The following is a 21405-nucleotide window of genomic DNA, read 5'->3' on the forward strand; positions in this document are numbered from 1 at the left end:
TTGTTAAAGATTTTATTTATTTATTTGTCAGAAAGAGAGAGAGAGCACAAGCAGGGGGAGCGGCAGGCAGAGGGAGACGCAGGCTTCCCGCTGAGCAGGGAGCCTGATGTGGGGCTCGATCCCAGGACCCTGGGATCATGACCTGAGCAGAAGGCAGACGCTTAACCAAGTGAGCCACCCAGGCGTCCCATTCAGCACCCTGTTTACTTTAAAAATGAAAGTAATTCAGGAGAGGGCCTGGCTGAAAACCCTTCCTGGGTTTAGGACATCAGAAGACCTTTCTTCCAGCTGGCCTCTGGACTATCTGCTCCAGATGTCGCTACCCCTGTTCCTAGTCTGTAAAACTGGGGTAACCGCCATTCCCACCCTGGGGGGGGGCGGGGTCGTTATGGGAACAGTGACAGAATGGAGGTGACTACACTGGAATGCTCTGTCCCCTGCGTGGTATTACACCGATGTCCACACTAGAAACTAATCGTGAGCACACAGTTCAAGTTCAAGCAACCGTGGGCCTGGAAGGGTCTCACTGAGGTTTTGCGTGGTCTTGGAGTCATGCCCTAGTTCAGTCTTGCCTCCCACACATATTGCCTCTAACATGACTCCGCCTCTCAGGGCCCAGGTTTCTCATCTGTAAATGGGGATTGAACCCCGCCCCCCATCAGGTGGTTTGGGGAGCAATAAATCTCCTAAAGCTTTCGGCTCCAGTGCCTGGCGCATGCTACGCGCTAAATAAACAGCAGGGACGCGTATTCCTAAATAGATACCGGAGGCAACTGATTGCAATGCCCCCTGCGGGAGACTTTACCTCTGCTGCTTTGGGGTATCTGAGCTGGAGCCGCTGGGGCGCAGCCTGGAGAGCGGCGAGAGGGAGGCGCTTGGTAGCTGGCTGTCGGCCCTGCCCTGACCATTGCTACTGGGAGCTCTGGCGCATCTCCTCCAGCCTCCGTCATACTTCTTCCAGCCCCGAGCGGATCCTCCTGGGACCCCGCTGGGGCGAAGGCCAGCTTCTCTGCGGGAGCCGCGGGGACCCGCGCTGCCCGCGGCCGCTGAGCCGGGACCCTGGTCGGGCGCCCGAGCCGGGATGCGCTGGGCTGGGCAGCGCTTGGAGCGCGGCGTCGGGGAGGCAGGCAGGGAGCAACGGTCCACCCGAGACTTTTCCCCGCGCAGAAGCGCGGAGCTCAGCGCCCCGAATCAGCCGAACTCCTCCGGTCGCATGGAGCAGCAACGCGGGCCTGGGTCGTGGGCAGCGAGGTTTTCTTCTCCGTGTGTCGCCCGGATGCGCCTTTTCCGCGCGCACCTTCTCCGACAGAACCTCCGAACCAGCCCCGCACAGGCCCCTCTCTCCCCGGCGGATCCCCAGTCCCACCCTGCCCTCTAAGTCCTCTCTCCAGATATGGGGAAAGGAGAACGCGCTCCAGTCATGCCCTCCGCCTCCACTTTCCCAGGCCCCCTCTGGCGAATGGCATTTCCCGGCAGAGTCCCCAGGGGCAGAGCAAATGAAAATGCCAAGGAAAGAGGACAGGTTGTAGGGTTTGAGTCTAATAAGGGATGCCCTTTTCCTTCTTCTGTCTTTCCCTCCCCTCAAACAGGCACGTTGGAAAATAATCTGGAATTTTCAAAGAATCAGGAAATTTGCTGAGGGATGGAGACCCAGAAGAGAACAGACAATCCAAGAGCTTTTCTTCTCCCCATAAGAACCCAGCCCCTCCATCAGATAAGAATACAGCTACTGTGCATCTTTCCATGAAATATAAATTTCCCAACCAGGCTGCAAAGAATATGAATTTTCATAGGTACACTGAGCCCTTGAGGGGCACGAGGCCATAAGAGGGTCTATTCAGGCTATGCCAAAATACAACCAAATTAGAACATGAAAACCGGAGATCTTGATTCAGATCTTTTATGTTTAAATAAGGGGGGGGGGGAAACACTTTTGAAATATCCAAATAATTGGAAATATTCGTAAATATATTCATCTCACGGGACCTCTGTTTGGTTGGTGGGTGTAGCAGACAGAATCTGGGACCTCAACTAGCTATTTTCTGGCCTAAAAACAAACATACCGGGGCGCCCGGGTCGCTCAGATGGTTAAGTGTCTGTCTTTGGCTCAGGTCCTGATCTCCAGGTTATGGGATCGAGCCCCATGTCGGGCTCCCAGCTCAGCGGGGAGTCTGTTTCTCCCTCTCTCTCTCTGCCTCTCCCCCTGCTTGTGTGCTCTCTCTCTCTCAAATGAATAAATAAAATCTTTATTTAAAAAATAAAAAATAAAAACAAACATACCCCCAGACACACATCTCCTTTGAGCCTCTGCTTCTCAGCTATGAAATGGAAAGAGCCCAAGTCCCATTCAGATGGTGGGAATTGACTTCGGTGAGTTCAGGGTGGAGAGGTGGGAGGGTGGAGAGAACGGGAAGTGCAGCAGGCACTGAGTCGGAGGCTCCAAGACTAAGTCCTGGCTCTGTGTCTTTGATGGCCCCTAGCCTCAGTGTTCTCATCTGCAAGAGGGGGATAATACTGATCTCACAGGACTGCTGTGAAGAATAAACAAAGCAATACATGTGAATGTGCTTTATCAGTATCAGACTTTCCCTGGCCTATCCCAAACTGAAAGGGGACCACGGCAAGGAAAGCAAGGGTCCAGCTTGGGCCCTCACCCAGGGATGGGTATAAGCATCCCTACGGCTACTCAATGCCCTGACGCGTGACTCTGCTGGCTCAGTCTCCCCCCCACGCCGTGCCAGAACCAAGGGGAAGCCAGAGTCTCATGCAGCGGGCCTGCCTCAGCCCCTGTTAGCTTTGGCCACATTGTGATGGCCCTGCTGGGTTTGCCAACAGGATTTTGGTGTTTGCTCTCCCGCCTGGCATGACTGCTGAGGCAGCTGGCATTCTTCCCAATTACCCCGCCGACCAGTGTTGCTCGTATCAAGAGGGATCGGTCTCAGCACGCCTGCTCAATGTCCTGCTGCTTCCACCCTTTTCTTAGATGGATGGGGGCCCTTTTCATTCCTAAAACTCCTGGGCTTGGGAAAGCAGGATGGGGGAGTGACGGCACAGTCTTTCCCTTTAAAATGGCTGCACAAGAAGTACATTCTCAAGGATTGAGAGGAATCAGGAAATAAGCCAGGAAAAGAAATCAGACAGAGAGCCAGAGAAACCAGGCACCGATTCTAGATTTTTTTTAAAGGACTTGTTTTGTTTTCCCACATTTCTTTCCTTGTGTTTTCTGGGGGATAGTAGATAGTTCAGGAGTAAAGGGGACGGGGGACCCTTGCTGAAAGTCACCCCAGACCAGTCGGAGTCTATGGGTCAGGAGAGTCAAGGCGGACGTATGATTAGCAAGGGACTGATGGGAAGAACACATGCTCAGAGAAATCACAATCCCTCCCACCCGAGGCAGCTCCTGGAGCCTCCAGCCACCTCCCTCAGCACACAGTGTGCACTCACGAGTCATGAAATACCCTCCACGCGACACAGTGCCTACTTGGCTTTCCCAGGCTGCTGGTTAATAACTTAGAGTCATGGCTGAAGAACGCAAAATAATTGAAAGCAATGCTTAGTAAATTGCAGTTCCACGGTCTTCATTGCCTTCCTGACAATTTGCAAAACCCATTTCATTGCTTTTTAAGATTCCTTGAATTGAAATGCCACTGTGTGCTGTAATTAAGCTAAGTGACATGCCAGCCATAAAGACAAGGGCTGTGAATGATTACAGTGGGCTCATGTAATCACCCAGGACGGGTGGGGGAGGACGCTCGAACGAGTGGCCAGTCTGCCTGACTTCCACTCCCCATCAGAGTGGAAGGAAAACTGGAATCTGTAATAGCCCTTTGAAAGCTAGGGAGAGTTTCCCTGGCCTGTGCGAGGTGAGCTAGGGGTTGTCCAGTGTGGGGTGAGCCAAATAAGTGGTTCCCAAACATGGCTATGCATCAGAACTCTCCAGGGGAGCTTTCTAATCCAGGTCAACACCCTACCCCAGACTGACTATTCTGGTTTTCAGGGGGTGGGAGCTCACGTGTCTTTTCAGCTGCCCAGGTAGTTCTGAGCCTGGAGAACCTGCCCAGTCCAAGATGGCTATTTTTAACCATCTGGTCTTCAGGAAAATCATTTTTGCACTTGGAGGGTTTTTCTTCAGTGCTGCTCTTTTAAATATATCTGGGGACAGGAACTCATCCATCTGCTTTACGAAACGGATGCTCTGATTTCCACGCCCCCAAAGCTCCCTCTCCCAATGTTTCTATTTTTTTTTTGAGGGGACTCAGTTTTTTTCTTTCTTTTCTTTTCTTTTTTTTTTTTAAGTAGGCTCTATGCCCAGCATGGAGCCCAACATGGGGCTTGAACTCACAGCCCTGAGATCAAGACCTGAGCTGAGATCGAGTCAGATGCTTAACCAGCTGTGCTACCCAGGCGCAGGACTCAGCTCTTTTGAAGCTGTCATTGTTGTTCCCTTTTTTTACTCCCTTCCCTTCACTCAGCTGCAATATCCAAGCTCTACCGTGCTTTTCTCTCCTGCCTCCTTCTCTTTCCCACAGCCCGCCATCCTAAGAGGGGCTGAAAGGCTTGAAACCTGGGCCACCAGAAGAGCATCCTAACCATTCACCCACACTGGGTCTCTCCCCTTGCCAGTCATCCATTCTACTATCTCTTACCAGATTTGACTTTGTAACACTAAAATCCCCCATTCAAAGCCTCCAGTGGTTTTCCACTGAATTATGTACTTCCCAGGATAACGTTTTAGACCCTCAATTTTCACTCATTCGGCAAATATTTACTGAATTTTTATCATGTCCTAGGCACTAGGCTAAAAGCAGGGGATATAAAGATTTAAAGACATGGTACAGCCCCTCAGAGAGACAGCCACATAAACAAGTTCACCATCACGAGGATGGACTAAACGAGGGCACTGTGGTCTCCGGTATGGTCTCACACACTATCTTCCCATTGTCACCTCCCAATTTTCTTTTCAGACCCAGCCAGATTGGACTAAACTTTACTTCTCGACCATGTCCGGGGTTGTTTTTGTTTTCTTCCGGACCCGTATGCCTCATACCACACCTCATATCCACTTTTTAAAATCATATTGTGGGGAGCCCGGGTGGCTCAGTCGGTGAGGCACCTGACTCTTGGTTTCAGCTCAGTTCATGATCTCAGGGTTGTGGGATCGAGCCCCACGTCAGACTCCACACTCGGCGGGGAGTCTGCTTGAGATTCTCTTCTCTCTCTCCTTCTGCCCCTCTCCCCACCTCTAAAATAAATCTTTTTAAAACAATTTAAGATCATATTTATCTTTTCCTGCCATCTCAAATGTCACCTCCTCTGAAGAAGGGGACTTGATCCTCTCAGCTGGTGTGAAGGCATTTCCTTCTCAAGTAATGACACTCTTTGATAGTGGCACTTAACTCAGGCCAGCTGTGTGTGGACCTATCTTACTCCACTGCACACTCCATGGGGGCAAGGTCTGCCACAAGCATTTTTTGTCCCCCACAAGCATTCAGCAGACAGTTGCTCTGCATAGCCCTACGGCTGAACAAGCAGGAGGTGCGTGGGGCCTGCCATTTTGCCTTCTCGTTGGATAACCCAGACCTGTTGACGTCTCTAAGCAGGACTGGCTATATAATGTGGTGAGTGCAAAATGAAAATGCGGGGCTCCTTGTTCAAAAACTGCTCAGAATTTCAAGAGGGTGACAACAGAGCATTTAACCAAGTGCAGGGCCCTTCTAAGTGTGGGGCCACGTGAGACTACGCAGATGGCGTAGCCATGACGCTGAGCCGATTTCTAGGATCAAAGGTGCTGGCACCAAATTGTCCCCTAGAAAGACAAATAATTCTGACTTCACCTTATTAACAGACTTCCTTCTTATCAGCTTAGGAACCTTGACTGGCTGGGGCTGGTGACTAGGGAGAAAAGGGGAGAGATGTAGAGGTTCTAGAAAGCCCCATTTCAGCAATTCTTATAGCTTTCGTGTAGTCCAGGGTATAATCTATGGCAACCTGATAATGACAATGGAAAAACTGACCTTCTATCAGTCCGTTTGGAGGTTTCTAAATGGCATTGGGAAAGGGCTAGCAAAGGGAGGGTTAATTTTTTTTAAGTTTTCTCTACGCCCAATGTGGGGCTCAAACTCACAACTCCAGGATCAAGAGTCACATGCTCCACCGACTGAGCCAGCCAGGTGCCCCAGGAGGCTTAATTTTTTACTAGTCTCCCTAGATGTAATCAGGGCTTCCTTCTTCTGCCATCCAGATGGGCCTTGACTTACTTACTAAGAAGAACTTGACACCAGGAGTCCTTGAAAACCAGGCCTAGGTGGAGATGAAGGTGTTGTGTATATGTGTGCTTCACAGATGGACACAAATGGCTTCTCCATTCACTACTTTGGATAATTAAGTGAGGAGTACTATAGGCTTCAAATATCCTAGAATCCCCTGACATCCTTGAGGCCAGAAATTCATCCCATTAGGACTTCATAAAGCAAAGCTGAATCAACATTGTGAAGCAGGTTCTCGACTTCAGACCTCACCCTTCTTCTACCCCTGCCCCATACTCCTCCTCCAAAGCTCATTCCTGGGATCTAACTCAGAAAGAGCAAGTGAGGCAAAGTCTTGGATCACGTTCTTGGAGAGGGTAGAAAATGAACTAGCAAAATGAAATGTTATGCCTGGAGCCTAGCTAGGGTTGATACTGGGCAGACACATGGCAGCCTCAGGGCCCCCAAAAGGGCCACCTCAGACACCAGGCTCCCAGCAAGGAGAGCAGGGCTTACCATTCATCCAAAGAAATTCTTCAAAGGCTCCTGCACGCATTTTTGGTGAATTTGGAGCTTTCTCAATGAGGAGTGCTCAAGAGAACTCTCTCTCCCACTTCCCACTTCCCACTCTCACTCTGGATCAGGCTCACCATCCCGGTATTGAGCATGGCAATTTATTTTAATGTACACTTCGGGGGAAGATGCATCATTTCTGCAGGTTGGTGGAAGAAACACCTGCAGGCTGGGTACTCTCGCCTCACTTCTTCATCAGCAGGATTGATGTGGATGTGGACTGGTAAGGGAGGTAGCAGGAAGGTGTTGGGCACTGAGGTGGCTCATGTGGGAGGAGGTCTGGTCTGTACCTGGTAAAGTTATACCTGCCCCAATTCCCTTACTCGGGGCTCAGAATCCTCCATCATGCCTTGCCCTTTCTCTGTCTTTTCTCTTTGGGGTTGAAAACCAACTGACACAGACCTGTTGGTAGACTGAGGGCTTTGGATTCCTGGAAACTTTGAGTCCTTCTCTGAAACACTCCTCCCTTCACATTGCTTTCTCTGGGAGGAGTGTTCTAGATGATGGCGCCATCTGAGGGACCCATAGGAATGCCACTGGTGGGGCAACTGGGGTGTGTCCTGGGGCAGCACCAGTACGTCTCAGAAGTCATGGTCCTACAGCACTGTAAGTTAACTGGGAGGGCACAAAAGACAAGGCTGTTGGCCCAGTGGTGTTAATGGGAGGTAGTTATAAGACCAGGATATCTAGATGAGGAAATAAAACTTTCAGTTGACTCCACGGACATTGTAGACACTTTAAGAAACGATAAATCATTTCCTGGGAGTAAGAGGTGGAAAGGGGGAAAAATGGCAGAGATCCAGTCTGATTCTGAAAAGAAAAAAAACAAACATTTTTTTCTTAGATTTTCCTTTAAAATGTCCTCTAGAATATTCAAGTCAATTAACTCTCATCACCATCCTGTCTAGTAGGTCAGGAGGCACCCAAGTGATCCACATCCACAGTCACCAGAAACTCATTTTACCTATGCACCATTCATCTTCCTGCATCCTTAAGGCCCCAGACATTTGATATGGACCGTTTAAGAGCAGCCAAGATGGCTGGTCAGAGACAAGAAGTGGTAGTGGTTAAGTGCACAGGTGTAGGGGCTCTGAGTGTCCTTGTGCAAGTTACTTAACCTCTATGGCCCTTGGCTTTCTCCTTTGAAAAAAGAGAACTACAATGGCACTCACCACACAGAGTTGCTTTGAGGATTGAGAGAATGTATGCAAAGCTTTTAGTACACCAAAAGCAAGTGTGTCTTGCTTCAGTCCCTGCTGGGCTCACCACCATCAACACAGTATCATCATCATCCTCATGCTCATGATCATCATCACCACTGCAGTTACCGTGTATTCACTAGGGTGCCAGGCACCCCACTTTAGCAAGCCTTTAATCATCTTAAAATCTACAGAAAGGGCTATTTATCCCTTAAAACTCAACTGTTGACAGATCTGAAACCCGAGGCTCATTGACTGACCCACTGTGAAAGTGGATCCAGAGCAAGGATGATGAGATTGTAGTGATTTAAGTAGAAACATGGAGGAATTTGTCAGAGCTCCCTTCCTCACATGGGGCAAGATGGAAGAAACATTGTGCTATTTGTCCAGAAGCCATCACTTATGTGAGGTTGGGCGAGTCATTTACTGTCCCCAAACCTTAATTCTCTTCATCTGCAAGTTGAGGATAATGAGGTCTTCTTGCCAAACTCACAGCATTGACCTGAGGATTACATGAGACATGGCACCTCTACTTGATGTGTGGAAGGTATTACACCAACCAGGAGAGCCCCTGATCCATAATTTGGACCTCTGCTCTACTCTTTCCTTCTTTCATTCAACCATTATTTATTATGCAGAAGCCCTATTCTTAAGCCACATCATCCTCCATTTGTAAATCAATGCATCGATAGCGGGGCATCGCCCTGTACATAACTAGGTTTTATGAGTTTGCCTTGTACGTGTCAGTCCTTTGCAGACTGGTTAATTGGGGATTTTTAGAAGCCATCACTTGACATAAGAGCAGAGAGCCAGCTCTGAGATCTGGTGACCCCACACAGCATGCTAAGAGGCCCTGCCTGGTCTTAACTACCTCTGCTACCCGCAGAAATGCCTTCACTGAAGAGCTATTTACTATGCCCTTAGCTCAAACTGAAGACTACTAAAAATGCCATTGGAAAGAAAGATAGTATGGCTTGGGAATCAGAACCATCTGACTCAAATCCTTGCTCTGCCACTTAAAAGCTATGGGATCTCCCAAAGGTTAGGGCTTATGCTTTTTGAGCCTCAATTTTTTTTCTTTTCTAAAGGGCACAATTGTGATTGGAATGAAATTAGATAAAAAAAAAAAAAAAAGAAGTCTATGTAGAGTGTTCTGGCATCCCTATGGTAGGCTACCAAAAAGGGGGTAACTATTACCATCATTAATATTCATTAAAAAGTCAGTGCCTTCAGCCACTGTCCACTAGAGTAGTAAAAGTCTCTAACAGAAGACTCCGTATGACAAACTGCTCTTAGAAATTAGAGCCAGGGAAACAAGTCTCTCCTAAAGAACTAGCTACCTATTTATCTTTACTTTTGAACTTATTTTTACTTGCTGAGGAGAAAATATCAAAAACTTTTCTGCCAACAAAATCGCAGAGCTTCTCAGGGAGTCTGAACCCAAGCTGGACTTCGCTAAAGAATGACACAAAGATGATGTAATGAGCGCTGGGTGTTAACATGCACCGGAGGAGTAACTGACCTCTACATCTGAAACTAATAATACCGCTATATGTTAACTAATTGAATTTAAATAAAATAAGTTAAAAAGAAAAAAATGACACAAAGAGGGGCGCCTGATGTCGGAGATTCAACTAAGCAAGAAGCTCTCCCTGTTTCTAGCTCACCATAACCCAAACCTGATGCTGAGTTACCAATCACGTAAGTACCGGTATGGGGACGCCTGGGTGGAACAGTCGGTTAAGCCTCCGACTCTTGGTTTCAATTCTCTCTCTTTCTCACTAAAATAAATAAATAAATCTTTTTTTTTTTTTTTAAGATTTTATTTATTTATTTGACAAAGAGAGACACAGCGAGACAGGGAACACAAGCAGGGGGTAGTGGGAGAGGGAGAAGCAGGCTTCCCCGGAGCAGGGAGCACGATGCGGGGCTCGATCCCAGGAGCCTGGGATCATGACCTGAGCCGAAGGCAGATGCCTAACGACTGAGTCACCCAGGCGCCCCTAAATAAATCTTTAAAAAACTTTTTTTTTTTAATTTTAGTACTGGAAAATTACAAACCGAATATAGTAGGGGTGGGTTCGAGCTCCATAAGGATCGGGGAGTTTTGTTCCAGTAACAGGCCCATTGGTCAGTCCTGCCTGTCACAGATTCCTCTGCCCAGGCCTAGGTCTAGATGTAGGACAGTCCTCACTACCACAGCTGAGATACTTATTCAAGAGACAGATTCCCAGGGTTTCATCCCAAGCCTCTTGTGTCAGAAGTTTCAGGGGTGTGACCCAGAAAACTGTAGACTTAACAAGGGCCCCCCCATGATTCATATTGTCAGGGAAGTTTGGGAAACACCAGGCCCAGTTTTTCTCTGAGGGTGGTGAGAAGGGCATCAGAATCATGGAGAAGACCTTCTCAAATGCAGATTCCTGGGCCCCCCAGGACCTACTGAATCAGAATTTCTGGAAGCAGGCCCTGGGATATGCATTTTTACAAGCACCCAAAGTGATGTCTATGGGCTGATGTTTACTCGCCCACCCTCCTGCAGCGTGAGCTACTTGGTCACGAGGGGGCAGGGTCAAACTGGTGGTCACAGTCCGCTTTAGTGGCAGGAGTGAGGGAGATGATTAGAATGCGTAGCCTTGGGGTGTCTGGGTGGCTCAGTCAGTTGGGCATCTGCCTTCGGCTCAGGTCGTGATCTCAGGGTCCTGGGATCGAGCCCTGCAGCAGGCTTCCCGCTCAGCAGGAAGTCTGCTTCTCCCTCTCCCACTCCCTCTGCCCTTCCTCCTGCTCATGCGTGCTCTCTCTCAAACAAATAAATAAAATTTTTAAAAAACGCGTAGTCTTCTTCTCTAGGCAGCCAAGCAACATGAGCCCATCTTCCCCACACGGCGCTACGCTGTAGAGCTCTCCTAAGTCGGTACTCCCCTCCCTCCTGCAGCAGCCCTAGGTTCTGACAGAGGGCTCCTCGCTCTCTCCTCTGTCCTTGCACACAGTGGCATCAAAGCTTTTCCAAGGTCTTTGTTTTTCAGATCTTCTCAGTCCCCACTGTCCTGTTGGTTCTGTCCCTCAGTGCCTGTCATGACAGGGCCAGCTTTGGGGACAAGCGACCTGGGCCGAGGCCAGGCTGGCACTGAACGAAACGTGTGGAAATCAACCTCTCACAGCTGATATGGTTCTACTTCTGGGACCCGCGTTAATGACTCTCAATTGTAGCCATCCGTGGAAGACAAGCAAAGTACCCCCAAAGCAGTGGGGACACGGTGGTCATAACAGAATCACACATTGCAAGGGGGGGGTGTGTGTGTGTCACATTTTGACTGAGGTCAGTCTTTTTTTTTTTTTAAGATTTTATTTATTTATTTGACAGAGACTTGGTGAGAGAGGGAACACAAGCAGGGGGAGTGGGAGAGGGAGAAGCAGGCTTCCCGCTGAGCAGGGAGCCCGACGTGGTACTCGATCCCAGGACCCCGGGATCATGACCTGAGCCGAAGGCAGACGCTTAACGACTGAGCCACCCAGGCCCCCCTGACTGAGGTCAGTCTTAATTGTTCACTTACCTGTATGTCTTTTATCAATCCAGCCATCCACCTACCTCCCCGACGTTCCAGAAATATATACACGCGGTGCCGGCTGGTGAAACAAGCACATGAAGGGAATATGGGGGGACCTACCTAGTCCCTGTCACATCCTTTTGGGCCAGAGATCAGGCCACGGCTGTACGCTTCCCGACTCGGGTCTCTCGCGGCGCTGCTGTGGCTCCTGCTGGGCCTCGGATCCAGTCGGGCTGGGGTGGCAACCACCAGCAGATCACTGGGAGACACGTCGCGGCTGGGAGGACCGTGCAGGAGCAGGACGGAGGACAGACGCAGCTGCCTCTTCTCGCCGGAGCTTCGGCTGCCGCAGGAGCACTCCCAGGGCAGGCAGCGGGTTTCTGGAAAGGCGAAATCATTGGCATCATCCCTTTGTGCTGTGGGGCGAGGCGCCCACTGCCGGCGGAGGCCACCTCCTACTGGGGTCCGCTGGCTTCAGGCCAGCTCAAGTTCCTGACCCGGAACCCGCCTCTGGTCCTCTCCTGCAAGTGGCTTCTCTTCCCTGTTTTCATACTTCATGCCCCTCCACTGAATGCCCCTCAGCTGAATGCGCCTCACCTGAACGACAACCAGGAATCGTTGAACAGGGTGCTTGTCAAAAGTGTTCTGTTTTTACCTTTTTTTGTATTTTCAATAAGACCAGAGACTCCCTAAGGATGTGGACTATGTCTCCACCACCAGGCGGGGGGGGGGGGGGGCCCCCTGAGGGCGGGGGCTGCATCCCCCACTGCCACCCCAGACTGGGCCCTCCTCCAAGACGAGGACTGCTTCTGTTAGCGACCCCATCCCCTAAGCTCTTGGCACACGCCTGGACCCACTGGCACTCACGTGACTTGTGATTCGGCCCCAGCTTTGGGTTGCAGTAAGCTGGGAACAGGGCGAGCTTCTCCCTCAGTGGAATCTTGGTGAACAGCTCTGACCTCAGAGGCTGCTTCGTCATCTCATTCTGCGGCGCAGTCCAGCTTGGCTTCAGACTTCCTAAGAAGCTCTGGGATTTTGTTGGAAGAGAAATTTTTGATACTTTCCCCTGGATGAGGTCCTGGGGGAGGGGGTGCTGCTTGTATTTAAAGACCACCGTATCCACCTCGGGGCTACTGCTTCCAGAGCTGGTTGTCCCGGTCCCGCTCGGCAGAGACTCTGGGGAGTCTGAGACCTGAGTGGCAGGATCTGGGCAGGTTTCTAGTGAGGTTAAGGGCTGGAGAAGAAAACAGTCCATAATGAGATTGTGGAAGCCTAGGGCTCCTTCCCGTGCCTTCTTGATTTAAACAAACAGACTAAGTAAGCCAAGCTCATCAGCAGCAAGAAAGATTAGGTTAGAATAGTTTCCTAACCAGGAATTGGCTAAACACTAGGGCAGAGGATGGTGGGTATGTCCACAGAGCTTCCGCTGGGTTTTTGTTTTTGTTTTTAACAAAAGAGAGATTTTAAACACTAGAAATTGGCCATCAGAAAAATAGGTATTATTTCCCAGCTATTAGACTGGCAAAAATTAGAAAGCTGTTGGTGGGATGGGGCACTATAGGGACCCTCATGAACTGTGGATGAGAATGTAGACTGGTACAGCCATTCTGGTGAACCATCTGGAAACACTCAGTTAAACAATATTACAAATACTCTGTGTCCTAGCATTTCTACTTCTAGGTATACATACTAAATGAGTTATTAGATAACTCCTTTTTAAAAAGTAGGTACACCAATGTTCCCAGCAACATTATTCACAATAGCCAAAAGGTGGATATAACCCACATGTCCACCAACAGATGAATGGATGGAATACTAGTCAGCCTTAAAAAAGGAAGGAAATGCTGATATATACTACAACATGAGTGAACTTTGACGAGATCGGGCGCGTTCAGGGTGGTATGGCCGCAGACAACATGAGTGAACTTTGAAACATTATGCTAAGTGAAATAAGCCAGACACAACAGTACAAATATTGTATGATTCTACTTATCCTAGGTACCTAGAGTAGTCATAGAGACAGTAAAACAGAGAGGAATGAATAAGGCAGAAAAAATATTTGAAGAAATATTTAAGAAATAATAGCCATAAACTTCTCAAATTTGGTGAAAGACATCAATTTATAAAACCAACAAGCTCAAGAATCCTAAATAGAATAAGTACAAATAAAATCACACCCAGATGGGGTACCTGGCTGGCTCAGTTGGAAGAGCGTGCGACTCTTGATCTCTGGGTTGTGAGTTTGAGCCCCACATTGGGTATGGAGATTACTTTAAAAAAAATAAAATCTTAAAAAAGAAATGACACCCAGACACATCATAGTCAAATTGCTGAAATCCAGAGATAAAGAGAAGAGCTAGAGAAAAATGACACATTACATATAGGGGAAAATGTTATGAATACAGCTGACGTCTCACTAAAAAAGAAAAAGAACACCGGAAGATGACGGAACATTTTTTTTAAGTGCCGCAAGAAAAAAAAAAAATGTCAACCCAGAATTCTAGGTCCAACAAAAATAGCCTTCAAAATGAAAGCTAAATAAAGACATTTTCAGATAAGCAAAAACAGAAAATTCATCACCAGCAGAGAGATGTGCACTACAGTAAATGCTAAAGAGAGTTTTTCAGGCTAAAGAGAAATGACATCAGATGATATATATACATACAAATACATATGTTACATATATACATATATATTTTTTAAATATCTTTCCTCTTGGGGCGCCTGGGTGGCGCAGTCAGTTAAGCATCTGACTCTTGGTTTCGGCTCAGGTCATGATCTCGTTGTGGGATTGAGTCCCGCGTCGGGCTCCGTGCTCAGGGGGAACTCTGCTGGAGATTCTCTCTCCCTCTCTCTCTGTCCCTCCCCTCCCCCACTCATGCCTCTCTCTCTCTTTCTCTATTTTTCTCTCTCTCAAATAAATAAATCTTTAAAAAAATATTTTAAAAAAGAAAAATAGGCAAGTTTCCAGAATATATGAAGAAGTCCTATAACTCAATAATAAAAAGATAAATAATCCTAATTTTTAAAAGAGAGGGAAGCAAAAACTTGACATACTCTTCACAAAGAAAGACATATGAATGGGGGAGCCTGGGTGGCACAGCTCGTTTATGTGTCTGACTCTTGGTTTCAGCTCAGGTCATGATCTCAGGGACGTGAGATTGAGCCCTGTGTCCAATTTTGCTCTTAGCTAGGAGTCTGCTTGAGATTCTCTCTCACTCTGCCCCTCCTTCTCATGCTCTCTCTCTCAAATAAATAAATAAAATCTTTAAAAATAAAAGGGGGGGTGGCGCCTGGGTAGCTCAGTCATTAAGCATCTGCCTTCGGCTCGGGTCATGATCCTAGGGTCCTGGGATCGAGCCCCACATCGGGCTCCCTGCTCCTCAGGAAGCCTGCTTCTCCCTCTGCCTGCCGCTCCCCCTGCTTGTGTTCCCTCTCTCTCTGGGTCTCTCTCCGTCAAATAAATAAATAAAATCTTTTTTTTAAGAAAAAGAATGCCAATATTTCTGTTAAAAAAAAAAAAAAGAAAGATATATGAATGACCAACAAGCACCTGGCAAAGTGCTCAACACACTTAATCATCAGGGAAATGCAAATTAAAACCACAATGTGAAATCACAAATAGCTATTAGGGTGGCTAAAATTTAAAAGATAACACCAAATGTTGACAAAGATGGAGCAACTGGAACTCTCATTCATTGTTGGCTGAAATGTACAATGATATAATCACTTTAAATAAAGATTTTGGAGTTTCTTTACAAGTTATGCATAGATCTACCCTTTGACCTAGCAACCCTCTCTTAGGTAGTTATTCAAGGGAAATGAAAACATATGTCCACAAAGATTTGTACAGGAATGTTCATAGGAACTTTAATCACAATAGCAATAAAAAATAAAAACTGGGAATAACCCAAATGTCCATCAACAAGGGAATGATAAACAAACTGCAGTATGGGCGCCTGGGTGGCTCAGTTGGTTAAGCGACTGCCTTCGGCTCAGGTCATGATCCCGGAGTCCCTGGATCGAGTCCCACATTGGGCTCCCTGCTCAGCGGGGAGTCTGCTTCTCTCTCTGACCCTCTCTCCTCTCATGCTCTCTCTCACTCTCTCAAATAAATAAAATCTTTAAAAAAACAAAAAAAAAACTGCAGTATATTTGTACAACAGAATATAATTCAGCAATAAAGAACAAACTATTGATAAACCCAACAACATGAATGGATCTCACAGATATAATACTGAGGTAAAGAAACCAAACACAAGAGAATATGTACTATATCATTCTATTTATAGAAAATTCTAGAATAGGCAAAATAGTCCAAGGTCAAAAAAGTCAAAGTCAGAACAGTGGATTCCTTGAAGAGGGACGCACAGGACAGGGGGCAATTGCCTGGGAAAGGACAGGAGGGAACTTTCCAGAAAGGTCAGAAATTTCTATACTTCAATAGGGATATAGGATACATGGGTGTATTTCTTTTGTCAGAATTGTTCAGTTAAGATCCAAGCATTATGGGGCACCTGGCTGGCTCAGTCAGAAGAGCATGTGACTCTGGATCTCGTGTTTGTGAGTTCGAGCCACATTGGGTGTAGAGATTTACTTAAACTTTTGAAAAGAGGGGGGCACCTGGGGGCTCAGTCGGTTAAGCGTCCAACTCTTGATTTCGGCTCATGATCTCAGGGTTTTGAGATCCAGCCCCCATTCAGGCTCCTCGCTCAGCAGGGAGTCTGCCTGAGATTCTCTCTTTTCCTTCTCTCTCTCTCTCCTTCAGCCCCACCCCCAATGTGCGTGTGCACATGCTCTCTCTTTCTAAAATAAATAAATCTTTTATTTTTTTTTTATATTTTATTTATTTATTCAACAGAGAGAGAGAGCAAGAGAGGGGACACAAGCAGGGGGAGTAGGAGAGGGAGAAGCAGGCCTCCCGCTGAGCAGGGAGCCCGATGCAGGGCTCGATCCCAGGATCCTATGATCATGACCCGAGCCAAAGGCAGACGCTTAATGCCTGAACCACCCAGGTGCCCCTAAATAAATCTTTTTTAAAAAAGATTTGAGCATTTCAATGCATGTAAATTTAATCTTAAAAAAAAAAAAAAGAGGGGCGCCTGGGTGGCTCAGTCATTAAGCGTGTGCCTTCGGCTCAGGTCATGATCCCGGGGTCCTGGGATCGAGCCCCGCATCAGGCTCCCTGCTCTGCGGGAAGCCTGCTTCTCCCTCTCCCACTCCCCCTGCTTGTGTTCCCTCTCTCACTGTGTCTCTCTCTGTCAAATAAATAAATAAAATTTTAAAAAAATAAAATAAAATAAAGAAAAGAAAAAAAAAGAAAAACAGGCTTAACAAGAAAAAGAATAGGTCATAGAATGAGATAAATGACCCAATCACATTTAAATAAAGTTTAAATGCATATATTAAAAAAAAATCCCTACTTTGCCAAGAAACATACTAACAAAAGATGGTGGATAGGAGAATGGGAGGTGAGCATAGAGATAAAAGGGAAAAATAAATAAATGAAAGATGCAAAGGCTTTGAATGAACCAGGGCTTTTTATTAAATTAACCCTCTGCACATGAAATCCAGAAAAGAAAAAAAATAAAATGTTACTGCCTTATTTTTAAAAATCTCTTTGGAGTTAAGTAGTACTACTTTACATCTTAGATTAATGAGAGAGAACAAAGGCAGTCTTAAGAAGTCGCAGTAATATTAAAATAGCAGCTAATGCTTCCTGAATCCTATGTGGCAGGTGTCACTCTCCACATTTTCATGTATTCTTCCATTTAAGCTTCAAAGCAATCCACTGGTAAGTACTATTATTAAAATTCCATTTTTTAAAGATTTTATTTATTTATTTGAGAGAAAGAGAGAGAGAGTGCAAGAGCAGGAGGAGGGGCAGAGGGAGAGGGAGAAGCGGACTCCAGCTGAGTGCAAAGCCTGACAACAGGGGATTGGATTCCAGGATCCTGGGATCATGACCTACGCTGAAGTCAGACGCTTAACCAACTGAGCCACCCAGGTGTCAAAATTCCATTTTTTTTCAGATGAGGAAACTGAGGCTTAGGGAGAGAAGAGTGACTAGATGCAAGTCATTAGAGGAGACTCCAGGATCCAAACAGGCAGCCAAATCCCAATGCATACTCTTTACTCTTTTTTTTATTGCAAGAAAAAAGGAACCCCACATACACAGACACATAAAATTTGCTACCTTAACCGTTTTTAAGTATACAGTAAGTAGTGTTAACAATACACCCATGTTGTGCCACAGACCTCCAAGAAGACTCCCCGCTTAGTAGGGAGCCTGACATGGGGCTCAATCCCACACCCATGAGATCATGACCTGAGCTGAAACCAAGAGTTGGACGCTTAACTGACTGAGCCACCCAGGTGCCCCTCATTTTTTTTAAGATTTATTTATTTATTTATTTATTTATTTATTTATTTGAGAAAGAGCAGGGGGATGGGCAGAGGGAGAGGGGGAAAGAATCTCAAACTCCACACTGAGCGCAGAGCCCAATGGGGGGGCTTGACCCCACGACCCCAAGATCACAGCCTGAGCCAAAACCAAGAGTCACGCACTCAACCAACTGGGCCACCCATAAATCCTTTGCCCATTTTAAAATCAGTTTATCTTTGGTGTGAGTTGTAAGAGTCCTTTATATATTCTGGATATGAACCCCTTATCAGACACATAGTTTGAAAATATTTTCTCCCATTTCACAGGTTGCCTTTTCACTCTGTTGATTGTTCAAGTTTGATATAGTCTCACTTACCTATTTTTGCTTTTTTTTTTTTAAGATTTTATTTATTTATTTGAGAGAGAGAATGAGAGAGAGAGAGAGCACAAGAGGGGGGAGGGTCAGAGGGAGAAGCAGACTCCCTGCTAAGCAGGGAGCCCGATGCGGGACTCGATCCCGGGACTCCAGGATCATGACCTGAGCCGAAGGCAGTCGCCTAACCAACTGAGCCACCCAGGCGCCCTTGCTTTTTTTTTTAAAGTTTATTTGTTTGTTTGTTTAAGTAATCTCTACATGCAACATGGGGCTTGAACTCACCACCCTGAGATAAAGAGCCACATGTTCTCCAACTGAGCCAGCCAGGTGGCCCTGCTTTTGGTGTTATATCTGTGAAATCCAATGTCATGAAGTTCCAAAGCCTACTCTTTTTTTTTTTTTAGATTTTATTTATTTATTTGACAGAGAGAGATAGCGAGAGCAGGAACACAAGCAGGGGGAGTGGGAAAGGGAGAAGAAGGCTCCCCACTGAGCAGGGAGCCCGACGTGGGGCTCGATCCCAGGACCCTGGGATCACGACCTGAGCTGAAGGCAGACACCTAACGACTGAGCCACCCAGGCGCCCCTCCAAAGCCTACTCTTTTAAAGGTGTTTATCGAACTGTGGCTGTAAACCTATTAATAAATCATGAAATTAATTTAGTGGATTGTAACTGGTATTTTTATTTATTTTTTTTTAAGATTTTATTTATTCATTTGAGAGAGAAAGAGAGACAGAGAGAACACAAGCAGGGGGAGAGGCAGAGCAGACTCCCTGCTGAGCCCCGACATGGGGCTCGATCCCAGAACCCTGGGATCATGACCTGAGCTGAAGGCAGATGCTTAGCCAACTGAGCCACCCAGGTGCTCCAGGAACTGGTATTTTTGAAAGAACAGAACAGAAGAGAATAAAAAATATCAAAGGAGTTACCATATGTAGTATGGCTCATCATTGTTTTAGAAACTTTTTTCCAGTGTGTGTATGGATGGATAAAATAAAACGGATTTCTACTGTGGGCTATGGTTAGGAACTTGAAAAGCATCACACTCTTCCATACTGCACCTGGACCTGGCAAAGGCCCAACAATGCCGAAGGTTTTCCAGTACTTACAATACAGTCGTCACATAGCCTTTGGTGGGCCTGACTACAGTAAACACAAAAAAACCCGTTCTAGAACTGTCAGTACCACATTCATGGGGCATCTTAGTGTCTGCAAAAATAAAAAATCAGCTGTCACATTCAATTAATATTTTTGATGTGAATTTCACTGGTGATGTTTGTTTTGATTTCATAGTTGTATGAGAGTTATAAACAAAGATTTTATATATCTGGTTTTATGTTTGTATATATCTATAAAAGTTATTTACGGCTACAATGGGGATCTGAGAGAGTTTTCTTTCCTTCAACAGGTGTCCATACACGAATGGAGTTTGAGAAACACTGTTTAAGGGATGAACTGGGTTCAACACTGCCACAAAGCTCAGAATGTGACCTTATTTGGAAATAGGGTCTTTGCAGATATCATGAATCAAGTTAAAGTGAGGTCGTACTGGATCTGTGTAAGCCCTAAGTCCAATGACTGGTGTCCTTATATGAAGGCCACGTGAAGATCTACAGAGGAGAAATTCAAAGAGGGAGTCCGTGTGACAACAGAGGCAGAGGTTGGAGTCCCACTGCTACAAGCCAAGGAGCTCCAAGGATTGTTGGCAACCACCAGAATCTAGCAAGGAGCAAGGAAGGATCCTCCCTCTAGAGCCTTCAGATGGAGCATGGCCCTGCCAACACCTTGTTTTCAGACTTCTAGCCTCCAGAACTGTGAAAGAATAAATTTGTGTTTTCAGCCCCCAAGTCCATGGTGATTTGCTCCAGCAGCCACAGGAAGCTAACGCAGCAGGTGGGAACATGCTTAAAGATGGGGTGCGGAAGACGGCCATTGGAAAAGCCCTTAAAGTATAGGTCCATTCTCCTAGCATGCATGCTCTTGCACAACTTGGGCTTCACAGGTGGGGATATCGAGGCTTAAGTGGCTTACTCAAAAGGAGATAGCAAGTCAGGAGGATAGAAGGGACCAGAAAGCAAGACTCCTACCACTGCCCCCTGAGCTGAGCCCTCTGGGGAGGTAGACCGCTCTACTCACCCCAGTGCTGGTGAGTACGTTCACTGCAGAGGCAGACTTGACCTCCTTGACTCTGGAGATGGGTTGACTGAGCTCCAGCCCCGGGCAGCTGAGAAGGCTTGAGCGCCTCAGGTCAGGTGCAGAGGTGTATCGTCTTGCAGCTATAGGCTTGCAGGGAGGAGGGCTGGCCCCTTTCGTGGGGGTCTCCTGGTCGAGGCTGCTGTCTGTCTCATTTGTCTTTGCGTCTCTGACACTCAAGAGCAAGTCAGGTGTGCAGGATACCAATGCCATTGGCTGGAGATGCTGGGAAGGAGGAAACCAAACACAGCCTGTGGGAACCCAGCTCTGTCCACTTCCAGATTCATCTGCACCAAGGGGAGGTGCCACGGAGAGGAGGAGGAGAAGGAAAGCAATCGGTATCAAAGTCTCTCTAATCCGAGGTTCTTATCCTGGGGTGCAGGGACTCCTAGAGGGTTCATGGACGGTTTCACGGGATCTTTGGGCCACTTAAAACTGCAGTTTTAAAACAGTATCTTTGTATACTTTATGGCAAGAGAGTATCATAGTTTTTATCAGTTTCTCAAAAGGCCTATGACCCTAGCAAAGTTATAAAATACAAAAAAAACACAAAAATATCCTGCTCTCATCCTGTTCCTTCAGGTGAGGGTTCAAGAAAAAGGAGATGGACCAAAAACCCAACTGAGTCTTTCCACTGAGTCAGAAGAGACAGTGAAGCAGAGAGGGGCAATCCAAAGATTCGGACTGTAGGACAACGGGACTGCTGGCCCCCCAGCCAGGGCTGGTCCACACTTTGAGCACAGAGCGGGTTGGAAGGACCCAGCTACGGTCCATCACCCCACATAATGGTGAGGGTCCTGCCTCCCTGAAGCCCTTCTCTGCAGCCCCCTCTCTCAGCTGTGCCCCTGGCCTGCTAGAGGGGAACATTCTAACCCAAACTGGGGTTGG

General features: G+C 47.0%; 1 protein-coding gene across 1 annotated transcript in view; it reads right to left on the reverse strand.

Annotated features, from left to right (window-relative positions):
- Positions 1 to 11682: 11682 nt before the first annotated feature.
- The window catches only part of TTLL6 (tubulin tyrosine ligase like 6), a 34790-nt gene continuing 25067 nt past the window's right edge, over positions 11683 to 21405 (reverse strand). The window contains exons 14-16 of the mRNA XM_032429240.1: positions 20461 to 20742; positions 12430 to 12796; positions 11683 to 11942 (exon numbers count right to left, since the gene is read on the reverse strand). Of these exons, the coding sequence (XP_032285131.1) occupies positions 11683 to 11942; positions 12430 to 12796; positions 20461 to 20742 (909 nt within the window). The remainder of the gene's footprint in view (positions 11943 to 12429; positions 12797 to 20460; positions 20743 to 21405) is intronic.

This window comes from Phoca vitulina, unplaced genomic scaffold, assembly GCF_004348235.1.
Source record: "Phoca vitulina isolate PV1807 unplaced genomic scaffold, GSC_HSeal_1.0 scaffold40, whole genome shotgun sequence".
Lineage (NCBI taxonomy): Eukaryota > Metazoa > Chordata > Mammalia > Carnivora > Phocidae > Phoca > Phoca vitulina.